The sequence below is a fragment of the Cenococcum geophilum genome (assembly GCF_001692895.1).
Source record: "Cenococcum geophilum 1.58 unplaced genomic scaffold K441scaffold_2, whole genome shotgun sequence".
Taxonomy (NCBI): domain Eukaryota; kingdom Fungi; phylum Ascomycota; class Dothideomycetes; order Gloniales; family Gloniaceae; genus Cenococcum; species Cenococcum geophilum.
Genome location: NW_027137560.1, coordinates 4,181,923 through 4,199,174, shown reverse-complemented (window position 1 = coordinate 4,199,174; position 17,252 = coordinate 4,181,923). Strand labels below are relative to the sequence as shown.

At 50.5% G+C, this 17,252-nt stretch overlaps 8 protein-coding genes across 8 annotated transcripts; 4 read left to right on the top strand and 4 right to left on the bottom strand.

The window, feature by feature from the left end:
- Window positions 1-645: 645 nt before the first annotated feature.
- K441DRAFT_534415 (glycerol-3-phosphate O-acyltransferase) lies at window positions 646-3,078 on the top strand (the record flags this gene model as incomplete). Its single annotated transcript, XM_067642326.1, has 4 exons — window positions 646-813; window positions 867-1,473; window positions 1,530-1,798; window positions 1,852-3,078. 4 exons carry the CDS (start codon window positions 646-648, stop codon window positions 3,076-3,078), a joined length of 2,271 nt encoding a protein of 756 aa, XP_067510010.1.
- A 515-nt stretch (window positions 3,079-3,593) lies between these two features.
- Window positions 3,594-4,509, top strand: K441DRAFT_533979 (uncharacterized protein; the record flags this gene model as incomplete). Its single annotated transcript, XM_067642312.1, has 3 exons — window positions 3,594-3,683; window positions 3,760-4,015; window positions 4,076-4,509. The coding sequence occupies 3 exons, from the start codon at window positions 3,594-3,596 to the stop codon at window positions 4,507-4,509; spliced, it is 780 nt and encodes a 259-aa protein (XP_067510009.1).
- A 435-nt stretch (window positions 4,510-4,944) lies between these two features.
- K441DRAFT_534774 (ankyrin) lies at window positions 4,945-5,325 on the bottom strand (the record flags this gene model as incomplete). Its single annotated transcript, XM_067642340.1, has 1 exon — window positions 4,945-5,325. A coding segment is annotated over one exon (381 nt), but the record flags the coding sequence as incomplete, so codon positions are not given.
- Window positions 5,326-5,356: 31 nt separating this feature from the next.
- On the bottom strand, window positions 5,357-9,704 carry K441DRAFT_103658 (uncharacterized protein). The gene is made up of 9 exons (XM_067639917.1): window positions 9,268-9,704; window positions 9,143-9,207; window positions 8,862-9,087; window positions 8,750-8,812; window positions 8,417-8,704; window positions 8,127-8,370; window positions 7,972-8,061; window positions 6,150-7,920; window positions 5,357-5,479 (listed from the first exon to the last, which is right to left on the bottom strand). Exons 1-9 carry the CDS (start codon window positions 9,268-9,270, stop codon window positions 5,443-5,445), a joined length of 2,787 nt encoding a protein of 928 aa, XP_067510007.1. The 5' UTR covers window positions 9,271-9,704; the 3' UTR covers window positions 5,357-5,442.
- Window positions 9,705-9,780: 76 nt separating this feature from the next.
- On the bottom strand, window positions 9,781-11,015 carry K441DRAFT_651453 (uncharacterized protein; the record flags this gene model as incomplete). Its single annotated transcript, XM_067647198.1, has 1 exon — window positions 9,781-11,015. The coding sequence occupies exon 1, from the start codon at window positions 10,982-10,984 to the stop codon at window positions 9,782-9,784; it is 1,203 nt and encodes a 400-aa protein (XP_067510006.1). The 5' UTR covers window positions 10,985-11,015.
- A 322-nt stretch (window positions 11,016-11,337) lies between these two features.
- Window positions 11,338-12,877, top strand: K441DRAFT_651451 (NAD(P)-binding protein). Its single transcript, XM_067647197.1, has one exon. The coding sequence runs from the start codon at window positions 11,452-11,454 to the stop codon at window positions 12,793-12,795; it is 1,344 nt and encodes a 447-aa protein (XP_067510005.1). The 5' UTR covers window positions 11,338-11,451; the 3' UTR covers window positions 12,796-12,877.
- A 146-nt stretch (window positions 12,878-13,023) lies between these two features.
- Window positions 13,024-14,207, top strand: K441DRAFT_692323 (thioredoxin-like protein). Its single transcript, XM_067652560.1, has 3 exons — window positions 13,024-13,381; window positions 13,431-13,781; window positions 13,835-14,207. Exons 1-3 carry the CDS (start codon window positions 13,217-13,219, stop codon window positions 14,051-14,053), a joined length of 735 nt encoding a protein of 244 aa, XP_067510004.1. The 5' UTR covers window positions 13,024-13,216; the 3' UTR covers window positions 14,054-14,207.
- A 510-nt stretch (window positions 14,208-14,717) lies between these two features.
- Window positions 14,718-15,903, bottom strand: K441DRAFT_626180 (DNA-binding domain of Mlu1-box binding protein MBP1; the record flags this gene model as incomplete). Its single annotated transcript, XM_067646122.1, has 4 exons — window positions 15,512-15,903; window positions 15,344-15,459; window positions 15,207-15,291; window positions 14,718-15,154 (listed from the first exon to the last, which is right to left on the bottom strand). Coding segments are annotated over exons 1-4 (984 nt in total), but the record flags the coding sequence as incomplete, so codon positions are not given.
- Window positions 15,904-17,252: the final 1,349 nt, after the last annotated feature.

The following is a 17,252-nucleotide window of genomic DNA, read 5'->3' as shown; positions in this document are numbered from 1 at the left end:
TTTTGCGCGACGCCTTCTGTCCTGAATCTCGTCCTTCTTTCTTGGTTGAAGGTGGCTCATGAGGGGTTGCCACCGAGGGCACGATGATGGCGTTCTGCTGTCGCTTGGTCCAATCAATGGAAGGTTCCCCCAGCTTCTCCACCCCCCGCTCTAACAGTAATGCTTCTCTTGCATCGTTGAGCGCCGTCTTCCGGTGGGACCGCTACTCCTTCCACATACCTGAGCTCCTCTGTTACTTTGTTGAGCATCAGATATCCACCAGGCTTACCTTAAACCAACTTCTTCCCGCTGTACCTCTTTAACTCACCGAAACTAGGTTTTTATCGTGATAAAACCACCAAGCCAGCGCCGCGTACCTCAAAAACTTAATATTCATACCATTCCCTGATCACCAGACATCACGGAGCTACCATACACAACCAAACCTTCAAACTCCGCTCCGGTGAGTTCCAGTAGCTTCGTGGCGCTCAAGCTTTCAATTGTCGTTCCGGTCAGAGTGTTCCTAACTTTACGCGTCCAGGCAGGAATACAATACGAATAGTCCGACTGAGGACACATACCCCGATAATCCAACCAGCAGACCTCCCAACCACCTTACCGCACATTATATTGAAGCACGGCAGCTAAAACGCGTCCATCGGCGGAATGGCGAAACCGAAACTTGGGTATATGAATCCATATGTCTACGACGCACTGCTATGGATGTTTTCGGTGCTCGTAGACCTGTTCTTCCGGGAGGTACATCCACGAAGCTCATGGAAGATTCCCAAGGATGGGCCAGTACTGTTCGTTTGTGCTCCGCACGCAAATCAGGTACGTGGACTAAAACGTGCGTTCACGGAAACAAAAGTTGATTCTTGTCATAGTTCGTCGATCCCTTGATCCTTATGCGCGTAGTTCGTAAAGAAGCTGAACGTCGAATCCATTTCCTCATCGCTGAAAAGTCCATGAAGCGAAGATTTATCGGTTGGATGGCAAAGCGAGCGGGTTCACTACCAGTCGGGAGAGCCCTGGATAGTACAAAGCCTGGTAAAGGGATAATATACCTTCCAGACCCGGTGAACGACCCGTGTCTCGTTCGTGGCGTGGACACAAATTTCGAAAATAAATATTTTCAAGTGGGAGGTCTCCTGGTTCTCCCATCAGTCAACAATCTAGCGGCCAGCGCTGAGGTTCAAGCAATCAATGGACCGGAGGAGATTCGCTTGAAACGTCCTTTCAAGGGTAGCATCCCCTTGCGACAAATGACTGGTCGCGATGATATCAGCGACGACGGAAAGTTCGAGAGAGATGGCTCTGAGATTCGTAATGGCCCTGCGCCGGGATTTGAAGGTGTAACTTTCAAAGTTGCTCCCAAGGTTGACCAGACGGAGGTGTACGACGCCGTCTTTGACACACTGAGTCAAGGCGGATGCATCGGAATATTCCCCGAAGGTGGTAGTCATGACCGTCCAGAGCTTCTACCTCTCAAAGGTACCGTAGCATGACTTGTTCCTTTCTTGCACAATTAAGCTAATTATGTTAATCAGCTGGCGTGGCTATCATGGCTCTGGGAGCCCTCGCGAAAGATCCAAGCTGTGGGTTGAAAATAGTCCCAGTGGGCATGAACTATTTCCATGCCCACAAATTCCGATCACGGGCAGTCATCGAGTTCGGAACTCCTGTGGAAGTTTCTCCTGAGCTCGTCGAACGCTTCAAATCGGGAGAGAGACGCGATGCAATTGGCTCAATGTTGGAGATAATTTACAATTCTCTCGTTGCTGTCACAGTTACAAGCCCAGACTACGAGACTTTGTTGGTAAGTCGCATGAATTCATACACCAGCCACACTATACTCATCATCTGAATCAGTTGATTCAAGCCGTCCGCCGATTATACAACCCAAAGGGCAAGAAACTTCCACTTCCAATGGTTGTCGAACTCAACCGCCGGTTAGTCCAGGGATACACAAGATACAAAGACGACCCTCGCATCATTAGTTTGAAAAAGTCCGTATTAGCATACAACAAGCGGCTAATGGCATTGAATATCCGAGACCACCAAGTTGAATACGCAAAGTTCTCAATTATCAAGGTCATATTTACCCTGATATATAGGCTGGGTAAATTGGCTGTGTTGTCCATCCTAGTGATACCCGGACTCGTACTATTCGGTGCAGTATTCGTATGCGGGAAGGTCATTTCTATCAAGAAATCAAGAGAGGCTCTGGCGGCTTCGACAGTCAAGATTCAGGCAAGAGACGTCATGGCCACCTGGAAACTTCTTGTCTCCATGGTGGTTGCCCCATTGACTTACGGAGCATGGATCATTCTGTTCACCTACTGGTGCCACCACAATCGCATTCAGGGCTACGTTCCCGAATGGCTACCACTCAAAGTCCTCGTACTAATCCAGTGTATTATCTTCCCTACCATCACTTACGCGGCACTCCGATTCGGTGAGATTGGCATGGATATTGCGAAATCTCTACCACCGCTCATTTATTTGTTGATTCCATCATCGAACAATACCCTTGTCAAACTCCGAGCTACACGCGCAGAGCTTGCAGCTCAAGTCACGGACGCAATAAACACGCTTGGTCCCGAGATGTTCCCAGACTTCGACTCTGCTCGCATAATCACGGATCCATTCCGCGATGATAGTATTTCTCCGCCTCGAACCCCAAGCGGCCGTAGACGGAGCGAAACATATTCCATCGACTCGATGCCCACATCACCAACAGGAGAGAATGCTCCGTCTAGCATTGGTGGCGGATCAACCGCGTCTGGGATCCTTCCGCGGAACGAATCTTTCAAGGACCTGGGTCGGGCTGAATTCTACTCAACACGACCTGGCACGCCAAACAAGAGTCGAAGTAGGACAAGCTCGGTCGGAGATGGGCTTTCCGGCGCCGGTGGCCTCCCTCTCAAAGCATTCAGTACGATTGATTCGAAGGAAGGGTTTGACGAGGTCAGCAAGAAGATTAGGGGCGCAATGGAGGAAAGAAGCCATAGGCGGAGAAGCAGTGGCACTGATGGATGGGAGATGGGAAGTGGTGCCACGACTCCCGGAAGTGAGCCGGGAAAGAAGGATATTTGATCCGTGGCATTATTCCTGCTGATAGCGTGGTGTTTTGGCGTTGTGGTATTGAGGAAACAGGCTTTTTCTGTTCCGGGGCTTTTTAGTGATACCAAGTTATTCTGCTGTGCTAGAAGCGTAGAAATTAATTAGTCTGTTTCTGTCACTCTCGAACCTCAAGGATCTACGAAGTACTATTGGTGTATTGGCAGGGTGTATACCTATCAAGACCTGTCATGACATGAGGAGCAACTCCGGATACCATGGCATTACTCAGCATTACCGCCTAAAACGTCACCAGACACTGATCTGATGCTCGCAACCCTGCCAACAGCTCCAATGACAACGTTACCAGTGCTGTGGGCTGCCTCCCAGAATGTACAAGGAACCTGGCTCTCTTGGGCCATTCAGTGCCCTTTATTTTTGAGCTCCCCCGCCCTGCTGCCACCATGCTTGGCCTGAAGCTCTCATACCTCATCCCCATCTTAGGCTTGGTCATTGGATTCTTCTATTCGGAATACTCGCAAAGCACGCTCATGGCGACGCAGAAAGCTCCGACGCCGGGGAAGCCGTGGGCAGATGGCCCGTTGAAGCTGGTGACGACACCAATGTTTGAGCCGAAGAAGGTCGGCGGAGCTCCAGACAGCTATCCAAAAAGCCCAGCACCACCGCAATAGCAGCTCACAACTTGGAACATGGCAGGATGACACCTTCACGAAGGGCGCAACGCACATGGCGCTCCTCCATAACTCGGCGCTCCGCGGCTATAACTCTATCTACCTGCAAGCGCCGCACGTCAAGCCGGCCGACTACGCAGATTTCATCGGCTACTGCCTCACATGGTACAAGTTCGTAAAGCACCACCACGACGACGAGGAGGCGAATCTGTTCCCCAAAGTACTCGAGGTGCTCGGGAAAGAGGACAAGGACGTATGGGCGAAGACGCACGAGGAGCACGGTACGCCTCCCGCCCCCTTCCCCACCACACAAACCCCAGGCCCGCTAACACCAGCTCCAGAAGCCATGCTCCCCGGCCTCGCCAAATTCAACACCTACCTCACGACCCTCCCCTCCCCCTCCGCCTTCTCGGGCCCCACCCTACTTAGCATAATGGACGAATTCAGCGCCCCCTTCTCCGCACACTTCCACTCCGAAATCGCGACCATCGCCGCCCTCGCCGCCTTCGGCGACTTCCCCGCCGCGGGGCCCGTCTTCAAGGCGTGGGGCAAGCAGACCGTCAGCAGCGCGGGGTACGCGGACGTAGTGCCGTTCCTGTTCCTGAACTTCGACCGCACGGCCGAGGACGGGATGTGGAAGGACTGGCCGCCGATGCCGGCGCTGATACGGACGTTGTTGGTTAGGGTTGGCGGGTGGTGGCATCAGGGGTGGTGGCGGTTTGCGAGCTGTGATGGGAATGGGATGCCGAGGGAGTTGTATGCGTTGGGGGAGTAGGGGGTAGGGTTGGGGGTAGGTGAGGTCGTTTTTGCGGTTGGGTCGGAGAGAGCTTTATATCCCTTGTGCTTTTTTGGAGGGTTCGCGATGGCGGATCAGTTCTTTTAATTGGCCGGGTTGGGCTTATAATGATGTGCTATAGCCTCTGGACTCACTCTTTTTCTCCGGGTTGTTTGGCATTAACTCTATTCAATTCTCTCTTAAGATAATCCAAAACGGGTTAAATGATTTCTAGTTTCTAAAAAGCATTCACTGCACCAGTTCGATCAATAATAGAGTAGGGGACAAACTCTCAGAAATGTACTCGTAAGACAACACTCAGAATTTTCAACTTCTACTTAATTCCAGCGCTAACAGGAATAAAAGCCCCATATCCAAGAAACACATGACTTCGGTTTTACGAGCCCACACCGTTTTTAATTCATCATATGCCTATCAAAATGTATTGGGCGGTGTACGGACTGGAAGGCCAGCTGATTCCCTCAGCAGCTTCACTACCGCCTCATGCTCTCCCTCTGCTGCCCACGACAGCGGTGTCTGGTCGTACCAGTCCTTTGAGTCGGCTTCGACGTCTTCCCGCTCTACTAGCAGCCTCACTACCGCCTCGTGCCCATACGCTGCCGCCCACGACAGCGGTGTCCGGCCGTCATTGTCCTTTGAGTCGGCTTTAACGTCGTCCCGCTCTACTAGCAGCTTTACCACCGCCTTATGCCCTTTCTCTACTGCCCACGACAGCGGTGTCCGGCCGTTATTGTCCTTTGAGTCGGCTTCGACGTCGTCCCGCTCTACTAGCAGCTTTACCACCGCCTCACACCCTTCCTCTGCTGCCCACGACAGCCCACGACAGCGGTGTCCGGCCGCCGTTGTCCTTTGAGTCGGCTTCGACGTCGTCCCGCTCTACTAGCAGCTTTACCACCGCCTCACACCATTCCTCTACTGCCCACGACAGCGGTGTTCGGCCGTCATTGTCCTTCGAGTCGGCTTCAACGTCGTCCCGCTCTACTAGCAGCTTTACCACCCCCTCACACCCTTCCTTTGCTGCCCACGACAGCGGTGTCCGGCCGTTATTATCCCTTGGGTCGGCTTCGACGTCGTCCCGCTCTACTAGCAGCCTCACTACCGCCTCGCCCCCATACTCTGCCGCCAGCGACAGCGGTGTCCGGCCGTCATTGTCCTTTAAGTCGGCTTTAACGTCGTCCCGCTCTACTAGCAGCTTTACCACCACCTCGTGCCCATACACTGCCGCCCGCGACAGTGGTGTCCAGCCGCCATTGTCCTTTGAGTCGGCTTTAACGTCGTCCCGCTCTACTAGCAGCTTTACTACCGCCTCATGCCCTCCCTCTGCCATCCACGATAGCGGTGTCCGGCCGCTATTGTCCTTTAAGTCGGCTTTGATGTCGTCCCGCTCTACTAGCAGCTTTACCACCGCCTCGTGCCCTCTAGCTGCCGCCCACGACAGCGGTGTCCGGCCGCTATTGTCCTTTGAGTCGGCTTCGACGTCGTCCCGCTCTACTAGCAGCCTCACTACCGCCTCGTGCCCATACCCTGCCGCCCGCGACAGCGGTGTCCAGCCGCCATTGCCCTTTAAGTCGGCTTTAACATCGTCTCGCTCTACTAGCAGCTTTACTACCGCCTCATGCCCTCCCTCTGCCGCCCACGACAGCGGTGTCCGGCCGCTATTGTCCTTTGAGTCGGCTTCGATGTCGCCTCGCTCTACTAGCAGCTTTACCACCGTCTCATGACCTCTCGCTGCCGCCCACGCTAGCGGCGTCCGGCCATTGCCGTCCTTTGCGTCCGCCGTGTTGTGTTCTAAATTAAGGAATATAGATAAAACATAGCAGAGCCCATGTATTGCAATAATGTGCAAAATCGTCATACCTCGGGCAGGACCGGAGGCTGGCCAACGGTCAAAATCGTGGTACAATTGAGTCCACTGCCTCATTCGGTACTCGCACGACCCATGGAACTGGCATAATAGTCGGAACAGGTCCTCTTGAAACGCCTGCTGCTCCCCTACCTGCACAGCATGCGGGACCCATGATACTGTTGCATAATGTATCAGGGGATACGTAGAAACGATCTGTTGAGCAGCAGCCGCCGGGTAGTATCTGCCGAGATCATCCTTCTCCACGGAAACGATCTCGTCCATGCTGAAATATCGTATGCAGGTCCAAGCGAGCTGCAGGTTCGCTCTACCAATAGTACTACCAAGACCGTTACCTTCCAGGCGTTGTAGGCCATCTTGAACGAGAAAATCTTTAACGGATTCATGGACAAATTGGACGAAATCATGTCCCTTGTGCACCCGGATCTCAGCGAGCCCTTTCGATAGATCGAGAATTCGCATCTTCATGTCTTCATCGGTTGCCACGTAAGAATCAGTATCCAAGCATTCTCGGAGCGTGATGTATGACGTATTTGGATCAACAACCATCGCGTGCCGCATTTCTCGCAAGGACAGTGGTCTGAGTGCGAAACATATCCATCGCATCAGCTTCAATGACTCGAGCCGTTCATCGTTGGATATGCCTGCGAGGATTGTTCCGTAGAGGTCATGTAGCTTTATAGGTAGCCTTCTGATGTGGCTCTGAACCACCTCTATACGTTTACCTCGCCTGCATTCGCGGATTACCTCAGGAAGCACAAGCGTAATCCATTGGAACACTCCATTTGCTCTTTCTAGGACCTCCACTGCTAATAACTTAGCTTTCCTTTCGTCAAGGGAATTTGCTCTGAGTCTTTGATAAACGTAAGCTTGGATGTCGGCAGAGTTCTCAGTCTCAACACAGATGGTAAAGCCGTCGAGCGCAATTATAGGATAATGCCGGCAAGAGAAGCAGACACCTAGGGAATAACCAGCGCAAGAGACCTTGGCGACTAAACTTTGGAACTGCTCCACTAGTTGTACTGCGACCTCTTCTCCGCTCTCGTCGAGAGCATCTACATAGAGTCGCACGGGACGAACCGCTAACGTAAGAAGTAAGTCCGACAACTGATCCTTAAGTTCTCCCTCGTGCCATTCCCATTCCTTCTTAACTTTCCCCCTAGTCTGACACCTTTCTTTGTAGATTTTGGCAAGCCTGCACAGCTGATAGGGCGCAAAACGGAGTAATTGATGGAGGATAGATCGATACATGCCGAGGGGAGTTCTTTCCAGCTGAGAACCCCGAGCGTTGAAGAAGAATGAAGCTATTATAGTCTGGTCGTGGCCCTCCTGCCGGAGCGCGTATTTCATGAGCGTTGACTTTCCCGCTCCAGGCTTCCCTTTAATCCAGAGAAGCCCAGACCGAGCCTGTAGCCATTCCAGGTAGCTTAAATTTGTGACAAGCCATTCACACGTCTCATCAGTTGCGTTGGCGATATTATTTACACGGAGATCCATTTCTGGAAAGAAGAGCGACTTCAAACACTCTAATAATCCAGTTTAGTAAACTTATCACCACTTTTGAGAGACTGGTTTACCTTGTTCCTCTGGAGAAAGATCCTTTTGCAGCCGTTGTGCATTGGAGTCCGTGGTAACTACTTCATTCGGGATGGGGCTCAAACTTGACACTAGATCAAGATATTTAGAGAATGCAGCTTAGCATATCATATTCATGCCATGCAACTTTACGTACAAGCATGTTCCCGGCTTTCGAGACTTGGGTCAGAATGCGGTACTCTCGACTTTGTTAGCCGTTCACGGTCTGCCACGGCCTGAACGGCATTTGCGATCAGCTCCACCACATTGTCTGCTACTTGCTCATAAGCATCGTCGTCATCCCGCTCGAACTTGCAGATATGACTATGGTCCGCGTCCATGGCAATCTGCTTTTCGCGTGTTCCAGGGAGCCCGAGGGTAGCTGATTTCTTGTCCACGATCTACGCTTATGAGCTATGTCTGTTCTAAATGTTCATTCAGACTTACTGTGCCTAGTTTCTTGAAGGGACGAGTCTCAAAGAAACTCAAGATGTAATAGTCTTCAAGTAATTGTCGGAAATGCTGGACGAGGGTATCCGCAAAAAGGGAATCCCCTTTCAATGCTTCCATAAAATTGGGTCTCGGGTTTCGTAGTACCGCTCGGGCAATACTTGAAGCTATATCTCCAAGGTATGTGTGGTTACCGCCTTGATGAGGCGTTCCAAAGAAAGCAATGCCATATGTTGCAGTCCGTATCTGGCGGTACGAATCATCGAGCTTCGCGTGCACGAGAGCCTAATGAGTTAGTTCGTGGTCTTATAGGCTTCACAAGCCACCTACTTGCTTCACAACAATACCGCCTAAGCTGTGGCAGATAAATATCAGTGGTCGGTCAGGGGCCGTCTAGCCCGCAGTCAGCCTGTGATATACACACGTGAAATGGACCTTTTACGGCTCTCTTGGATTTCAGCCGATTCAAGAGGTTCTCGGCTTGTTCCAGCACGCCGGCGATCGAAGTTTCAAAAGCCACATTTGAATTGTATCCGAATAGCAACACCCTTGCTGTAGGGACCCGCGATGGAAGAAAGTCCCTTAGCCAGAGCTTGCCCTCGGCAGTCCACGTTTGCTCCGCATGGAACTCAGTATTTGTCGGGTTTAGGCCGTGCACAGCGACGAGACTTATGCGAACCGCATCAGCTAAAGACCTATAGACTAACTGTACAAGGACCGTACTCGATTTGCGGCTGCGGTGGGTGGACTATTGTTCTGAGGAAATTCTGTGATGTCCTCGTTCGAGCCTATCGCATGTGCGCCGTTTTAGAAGCCGCGAAGAGAATTGTGATTGCTGTGATGCGTACCATTCTATACACCGCTTTACTCTACAAGGCTTTGGCTTCCGGTTGGTAATCTAAGCTGAGGATGTACTGTAGGGTCGAGACATTCGCACGGCTCCTGCCTGGTGAAGGCTGTAGTTTGAGTCGTGTCAACTCTCTTCTTCAGCTGAGAAAAGCCCCGCAATAGCCTGCGCCTCTTCAGCCACAGGCTCAATGCAAGACAATAATATGGCACAGTAATATACTGGTAAGGCGAGCAGCAAGGCTCCGATTCTTAAGTGGGGTAAATGTTTAAAGAGCGCTTAATGGTAAAGCCAATTTTATAAGCCACCGTAAGTTTTATTATACTAAAAATAGGACCTCTAGATTAAAATATAATCTAAAATAGGCCTCTAAATTAAAAAGAGGCACTACTATTTTTAATTTTAGTTTTTAAAATGATTTTGTATATTTTTTAGTTCCAAATTTTAACTTTTAGAACTATTTTATACTTTTAATTATCTATTAACAGATGACAAATTCGAGAGTAGCCCTAATTTCATGATGTAGGGAGTCTGAGATGCTCCTCCAACCCAAGCGCATTCATTCCAGTGGCTTCGGCCATATTCTGGAAGAGATCCGGGTTAGTAACTGAATTCCTGTATTCGTTTTCTGCCGCAAGCCACTCATCCACGCGATCCTGGCCTTTATATGTTACCATCATGACGATGCCAAATTCGTCTACTTCCCTGGCCTTGGCCTCTTGCAAAACGGTGTCAAAATTCATCCTCGGGACCCACAGCGGCGAGCACTCGCGACAAGCTTTATTCCACTGGAACACAGACGCCGCGTCCCATAGTTGGCTCTGCGCAGTAAAAGAGTTGGCAGTGACTAGGTCGGCCACGGTGCAGTAACCCAGCTTTACAAGGGAATATATACCGCGTATCATGAAACTCATGGTAATGGTCCGTCGAACGCTTTCAGCGAACAGCCAAGCTCGCCATGAGGTTGTGCTGGACGTCGTGATGGCCTGCTCCGCCTGCGTCCGGGTTTTCAGTTGCTCGGTCCAGAACTCAAGGACAGGTTCGGCTTGCTCAGCTTGCGCCCGTTGTCGGATATCGCCATCAAAGAGACGGATGAATTGGAAAATGAGGAGGCCTTGGACAGCAGCAAGCAGATCGAGGGGTGTCCAAGACGACTGGTTCGGAGAGCGAATTAATTCATTCGCCTTTGACTCGATGACTGCGAAGGCAACAGTTGAGTTCTCCTCCGTCTTTGTGCTATATATTGCACAGACGGCGTAAGCGTCCTGAAGGGCTCGCGGCATGTTGTTTGCATATAGGCGGGGATGGATGAAAGGGGCTTTACCCTCTTTCAGCCACTTCTCGGGGTAAGTCTTGAAGTGGCGGACGGCGAATGTCATTTCTTGCCTTGCCATAGTTGTCATAGAAGGGCCTTCCACCTGCAGGAAATCTGGTAGTGGTGAACCGTCCGAGCTGCTCAGGTGATAATGGTTTAGTGCGGGTTCCGCAAGCACACCCGCCCAAGCTGCTGTCTCGGTGGCCCCTAACAGATCGTCTAACCACGGAAAGTCCAATTCTGGGATAGGCACCTCTGAAAGAGGAGGTCCACTCCTAGGGTAGCGACAATCTATCTTTTTCTTGGTGCATCGTTGGCATCGTGGCATCTGCATGTCACATTTTCTCTTGGCTTTGGCACATTCTCCGCAGGACTTGCGGCGGACCACGGACGTATCCGCCATTACAGAGGGCGTAGTGAGAGATTGTTGCTCGAGGCATGATGGAGCTCAAGAAACTGCTTAGTAGTTGGTCAGCAATCTGCGGCGATCTGCTGTCGTCTATGGTCCCCTTGCCACTCCGTACCGCAATACCCTCCACTTTGATTGGCTATAAATCGGAACTCCGCAACGCCAACGGCGTCCCCGCCCAAACGTACCGCACGGCGCTCCGCACTGCGAAACGCATTGGAAACCTTCAGTTGTAGGGCCGTGGAAATCCGCCTAACTCGCGGGGCAGTGGAGCCATCTGAACGCCATATTCCACCAGTACGAGCAAGGAGGCGAAGTGAGTCAAAAGTAATCATATTGTCTATATGTGTGCAAAGTGTATATATATATGAAGACGTGAAAACGGATTCTCTGCATGATTAACAATTAGAACAATTACATTCCATCAAACTATCATCCATTATCTCATCCATTAGACCACCATGAGTACTGAGTATTCTTCTCAGAATCTTCCCCTGCCAGTGGCACGCCTTATTCAAGCTATTCACGACCTCGACAGTGTTGGTTTAGCTTCGACGTTTGGTGAGAATGCTATCCTCGTCGATGAGGCTAAGGCCTATCATGGCCGACCTTCCATTCAAGAATGGTGCCAGGAGGCGTTGGTAAATCACAAGGCTACGATAAGTGTAAAAGAGACAAAGACTGTGAGAGAGGAGACATGGATTCGCGTTGTGATGGACGGCCAATTCGAGGCAGACTACGGCATTACAGAGCCATTCACATTGTATTTCTATTTCACTCTCCAGGGCGACAATATCCGTCACCTCCGAATCAATGATATTGCTCCTGATGAGCCCACTATGCGGGCTGTGTGGGCCAGTAGAGGTAATCTGGAGAACCCTCTGGCATCGGTCCGTAACGATGTTCGCAGAGTACCGGAAGTCCCAAAGGGATGGGTCAAAGTCAAGGTCGCCGCAGTTGGGCTGAACTACCACGATATATTCACGCTCAAGGGACTTGGGATGCACAAGCTTACCTTTCCTTTGACTCTGGGGAATGAGGGGGTTGGATTTCTGGAAGATGGTACAGAAGTCATCATATTCCCTGTCATGGGCGACCGTGACTTTAAGGGCGACGTGACGATGGATCCTAAGCGGCATGTCCTCGGGGAGCTCACTCAAGGAGCGCTGGCAGAATATGTGGTCGTTCCCGAGGAAAATATTATCAAGAAACCGAAGGAGCTTTCCATGCTGACGGCTTCCGTCCTTGGAATTGCTTATTTGACAGCATACCGCATGCTGTTTGGGCGCTCTGGTCTGAAGAAAGGCCAGAAGATGCTAGTTCAGGGTTCAACAGGAGGAGTAGCCGTAGCTCTAATCCAGTTAGGTAGAGCAGCCGGCATGACCGTGTGGTGTACCGGTAGGACAGAAGAAAAGAGGGCGTTAGCTAGAAAGCTCGGAGCGCACCAAACGTTTGAGGCCGGAGAGAAGCTCCCAGAGAAGGTTGCGGCAGTCTTCGATATGAGCGGAGCGCAGACATGGAGCCACTCGATTGACTCGATTGGTACTGGCGGCACCATTGTGACATGCGGACGTCACAGTGGAGGCAAAGTCGAAATGGATTTGCTTAAAGTATTCGCAGAGCAGATCAACATCCGCGGAGTGTATGCCGGTAATCGAGAGGAGTTTGAAAAGATGGTGGCATTCGTGGCCGAGCACAAAATCGAGCCACACATACCAGTTGTGTTTCCTTTGGAGGAGGCTGAGCAAGGGTTGAGGATGATACTAGCAGGGACGGTTCAGGGCAAAGTGGTGGTAAAACTTTAGAGACAAATTGCAGACGTCTTGTTCCATAATCTGCCTATTAATCTTAATAGAAAGATATATTCCTTTTCAGCCAAAGGGCTCACAGATATGTTCAGTGAAGCGAGGCATCCAACTATTTTCCGGCCCAATATTTACGGATCAAAGTTGAAGTGCTTCGGCTCGGCGTATTGCGTGATGTATTGCGCGAGGATGTGGCTTCGTAGGATGATGATGCTTAGAAATCGAACGAGATGGCATCATCAGAGCGTGAGAAGAATATAGCTATTTGATAAACGCCATTCCAAGAGAAAAACTGCATATAATCAAGGGCTCTACTGAAGAGCTGACTTTCCGTACTCTCCCCGACTCAATTTAAGCACTGGCCTCGAGAAAGCTGACTCGTGCACCAACGTTAACCCACAAGCCACAAGCTCCTGCGACCATGACCACCAACGGAACTGCTCCTAAGATCACTTTTTACACCAATCACGGCTGCCCGTGGGCTCACAGAGCTCATATCACGCTGAAGGAGCTGGGGTTACCCTATGAGGAGGTTATCATTGACCTTGAAAAGCCCCGCGAACCATGGTATTTGGAAGTCAACCCCGTGAGTCACCTCAAGTCACGTAACTAGTTCTAAGCTTACGGAGCGGCAGCGTGGTCTGGTTCCATCTATCAAATACTCCAATGGCATTGTCAACGATGAAATCGTCACTGAGTCGGCCATTGTGAGCCAATTCCTCGCCGATACTCACCCTTCCCATCTTCTCCCAGCCTCCAACGACGGCCCCACCGCAGCCCTCACTCGGGCCCGCATCAACTTCTTCGTGGACACTTGGTTCACCAAAGCTGGATCTTACTGGTTCAATATTCTGCGCAAGGATACTGAAGAAGAAAAGGAGACTCTCGCAAGAGAGTTCATAGCCGTCGTGGAGAAGGAGATTGAGCCGCTGTTGAAGGATGCTGACCCTTACTTCGGCGGTAGTAAGACCCTCACCTTTGCTGAGGTACGTCTAAATCTAAGCTGTCTTGTCACGCATCCAATTAACATTGCTCTTAGGCCCTCGTTGCACCATTCATTCTACGCATATATGCGTATTCGAAAAACGGTCGCTTTTTGCCTAAATCGATCCAAAACGGCCTAGATAGCCTGCCAAACTTTTCGAAGTGGGCAGCGGCGACTATAGCACATGACAGCGTTACGTATATTTGGGATGAGGAGACCGTCTTGTCAAAGACCGAAGCTCGCCTTGCAAAGTTGAAAGCCCAACCTAAGTAACTTGGCCCAGGAAGGATATTAGTATCTTGAGTCGAGAAATGTGGCGTGATGGAGGCTCTAGCGCAAATCATTGCGTCTTCTCTATAGGCTTCCAGTGAGGTTTACAGATAACCTTAAATTGATCGTGGATTAACAAGCCGAGCCAAGGGCATATAAAAACAATCTCTCGAGGACTAGAAATATCGTATCATCGTAATGCCACCATCATGTTCCAAAGCAGGAGTACCAGAATGCCAGAATGCCAGAACCCCAAAAACCCGAAACAAAAGTCAAAATCAGAATCCTACCATAGGGTGAAGTCAAAAATCCAGCATGCACGCTAGAAGCTTGACATCATCCCTTCCCTGCTTAACTAATGCGACTAATTTGAAGCACGTCGATTTCTCTTAGCCGGGCGATCCTTCTGTAGTGCAGCATCAGCCATGCTGAGTTGGAGCATAAGCCTCGCCGCCTTCATTTCCCTCGTGCTCATACTCAATGATAACTCGTGTTCCAGCTTAGATGGCCCCTCGATGGATTGTACAGGACGTCTTGAACCACCGCCCGATTCCTCATTTAGATCTGACAAGCCTCTCTTCGACCTTGGCGGATCCTCTTCGTAAGAGCTTGGGACTGACGAAAGCCACGGCTTAGGTGAAATAATAACTGGTAGCGTCCCTAGGTCCCTCGGCGAGCGAGGCCGATTTATAGATGTCCATACCTGAGTTGTTGGCGACACCTGCGGGGAGAACAGATACTTGCCGCTTTGGTCCGTATCAGTTCCATAGCCGCTCTCGACGTCGGTGCCCTTTGATTGACGCTTTTTTAAACTCTTGATTGTCCAAGGTGCGTATGCGAATTGAGATCTCGGTGTGCTGACAGTTACTGAACGTTGTCCTGCTGGTGTCCGTCTATCTTCGCTCTCTAGTCGCCATCGTTCAGACTGCACCGTACACCTATAGATGATATCTTGGTCGATTAAGAACTTTGCGAAATTCAGATCCTTGGGCGAAGTGCAAATAAAAAGAAAATCATTCCCGAACACAGGAGTTAGCGCGTGGCGAATGTTGTAGCAGAATGTTGCTGTTACAGCTTTTGCTGCTTCGAAAGGCATCCAGTACCCTTTGCTTTTGTCAGTGAATATTTACACCTGCCATCGGATGTTATGACGAACCTTGGGCAGTCAGTGCCCCTCCAGTGATACTATGACTAATGTCTCGAAGGCCTGGGTTTATGTTCAACACTTTCGCCGGCGTTGTCTGTATATGTTAGTTCCAGTATCTTTGTGTCGATAAAAGGAAGATGGACAACCTTAGAATACTTGCAGCATTTGAAGAATGGCGTAATGCGAACGAGTCCAATGTTATAATCCCAGAGGACAGTATATTCACGCTCATCGCCGGGGACCTTGAACGTGTATTGGAAGACTATAGGAGGCATCAGCACTGGATGGTGAGACTATGCGGTGAGTCTAGGCACCTTCAAAGCTTTCCCTTCCAGTCTTTGCCATGAAGTCCTTTTTCTCACTGTTATAGGGGATATGGCGACAGTACTTCCCAATTTCTCCCATGGGATATATTTGGAATCTTCGATGTTGCGCTACAAGCTCCAGGTCATCTCCAGCCTCGTGCGGAGGATAGTTTATCTTGCCCTTAAATTTTGATCCTTCAGTAAAGATGGGCGCATCCTTCGGTACCTTTTGACGCTTCGGCGCCGATGTGTATGTCGCAGGGGAACGAGGCATATTGATTTTGATTGGGCTTGCGGGGCTGCGGTATTCGTGATGGTCACCGCAAAGTGGATTCAATAGAGATTGAATCTTCATAGTCGTTCCTGTGTATCGTTGTGGCCAAAACCGCTGACGGATATTCGATATGATGTAAGTTGATGCTTATCAAGAGTACAAAGGAGGATGCCCTTGGAGCAAGGCTGGGGCGAGAAGCAAGACTAGGTAGTTGTGTCACCAGAGGTAAAGTTTGGCCAGCAAGTTTGGTGGAGGGCAGTGCTGTTAGAGAACAGAGGCTAACGACGAAGCGTTTGCAGAAAAGGCTCACGAGGAGGAGGTGCTCGACTTATACTAGTCGCCAAAAGTATCGCGTTTCGAAAGACACAGTGGTTCTAAGGGAAAGCACTATATAACCCATTTAGCTGCATCGCTGTGCATGAAAGCCTGTCCGACGGGTCGAACCTTCTTTATCCCAGATATCAGAACGGGAGACTCCTTAGTTGCAGATGCTAGCCGCAGATTTTGGTTAGACGCTTGTGTGCGGTGTATGCCGCCGATCCGTTTCTATCTGCTGAAAGAATAACCTCGTTTGTCGGCGATGTCAGTCTTGTTCGCTTGGAGCTCTAACAGGTGTCCGAGTTGGGTATTGTTCGCAGAGAAGATAACAGCTGGAGAATTGATAGGCCAGTCTGCACAGTCATTAAGCCAGCCGACTGGCTTGCTGGCACGGCCAGATTGAGGAGAACTAACCGTCTTGCTAGTGAATCGACAAGCTTCTGTCCAGGATACTAGCAATGCTGACAATTTCCGGAGAAGCGTACTTTGATGAATGATCACCGAGGTTAGGTCACAGTCCAGCAAAGCCTTGACTGCGTTATTCACACGCGAATCCAATGCCCGGTATCTCTCTTGTTCTTCAAAGCGTTCGTTACTACGCCTACCCGAGAAGCATGTTGTAAACGATTGTTTAATATCCCAACGAAACCTGCAAGGAATGGCTCATATGAAAAATATTTAGCACTCACGTAAGTGCTTAGTGAAGAGCTCAAAAAGAACAAAAGCCTAGTTCGGTTCGAAGAAGCAACCTAAGGTAATTCCTAACCTACGACGACGGGAGCAGGAAAATAGGATCGAGGGCAGCCGTTTCGCTGCATCGACCACCGCTTCCGCTCAAACCCTGCATCTATCCAGGTTATCTCCCGCCGTCCTTGTCCCGAGACACTTTCTTAAAAACTAGATCCATAGAACAAATCATGCGATGTACGTGCGAGCTTTCAGCATGACGGAGGCTGCCAGGTACCCACCACATTCGCGTGGAAACCCAACCACGCAATCGCCCTAGTTTGACAGGCCTTAGTCCAGCCTGCCCTAGCTTTCCCCAGCTTTTCGGGAGATTCTAGCGTCAGGAAGAGCAACTACCTGACAGTTGCTTTTGCGGGTGTGGTGGGCTTGTTCTCTATCTCTCCCCGTCGTTTCCGTACACGAATCTACTCG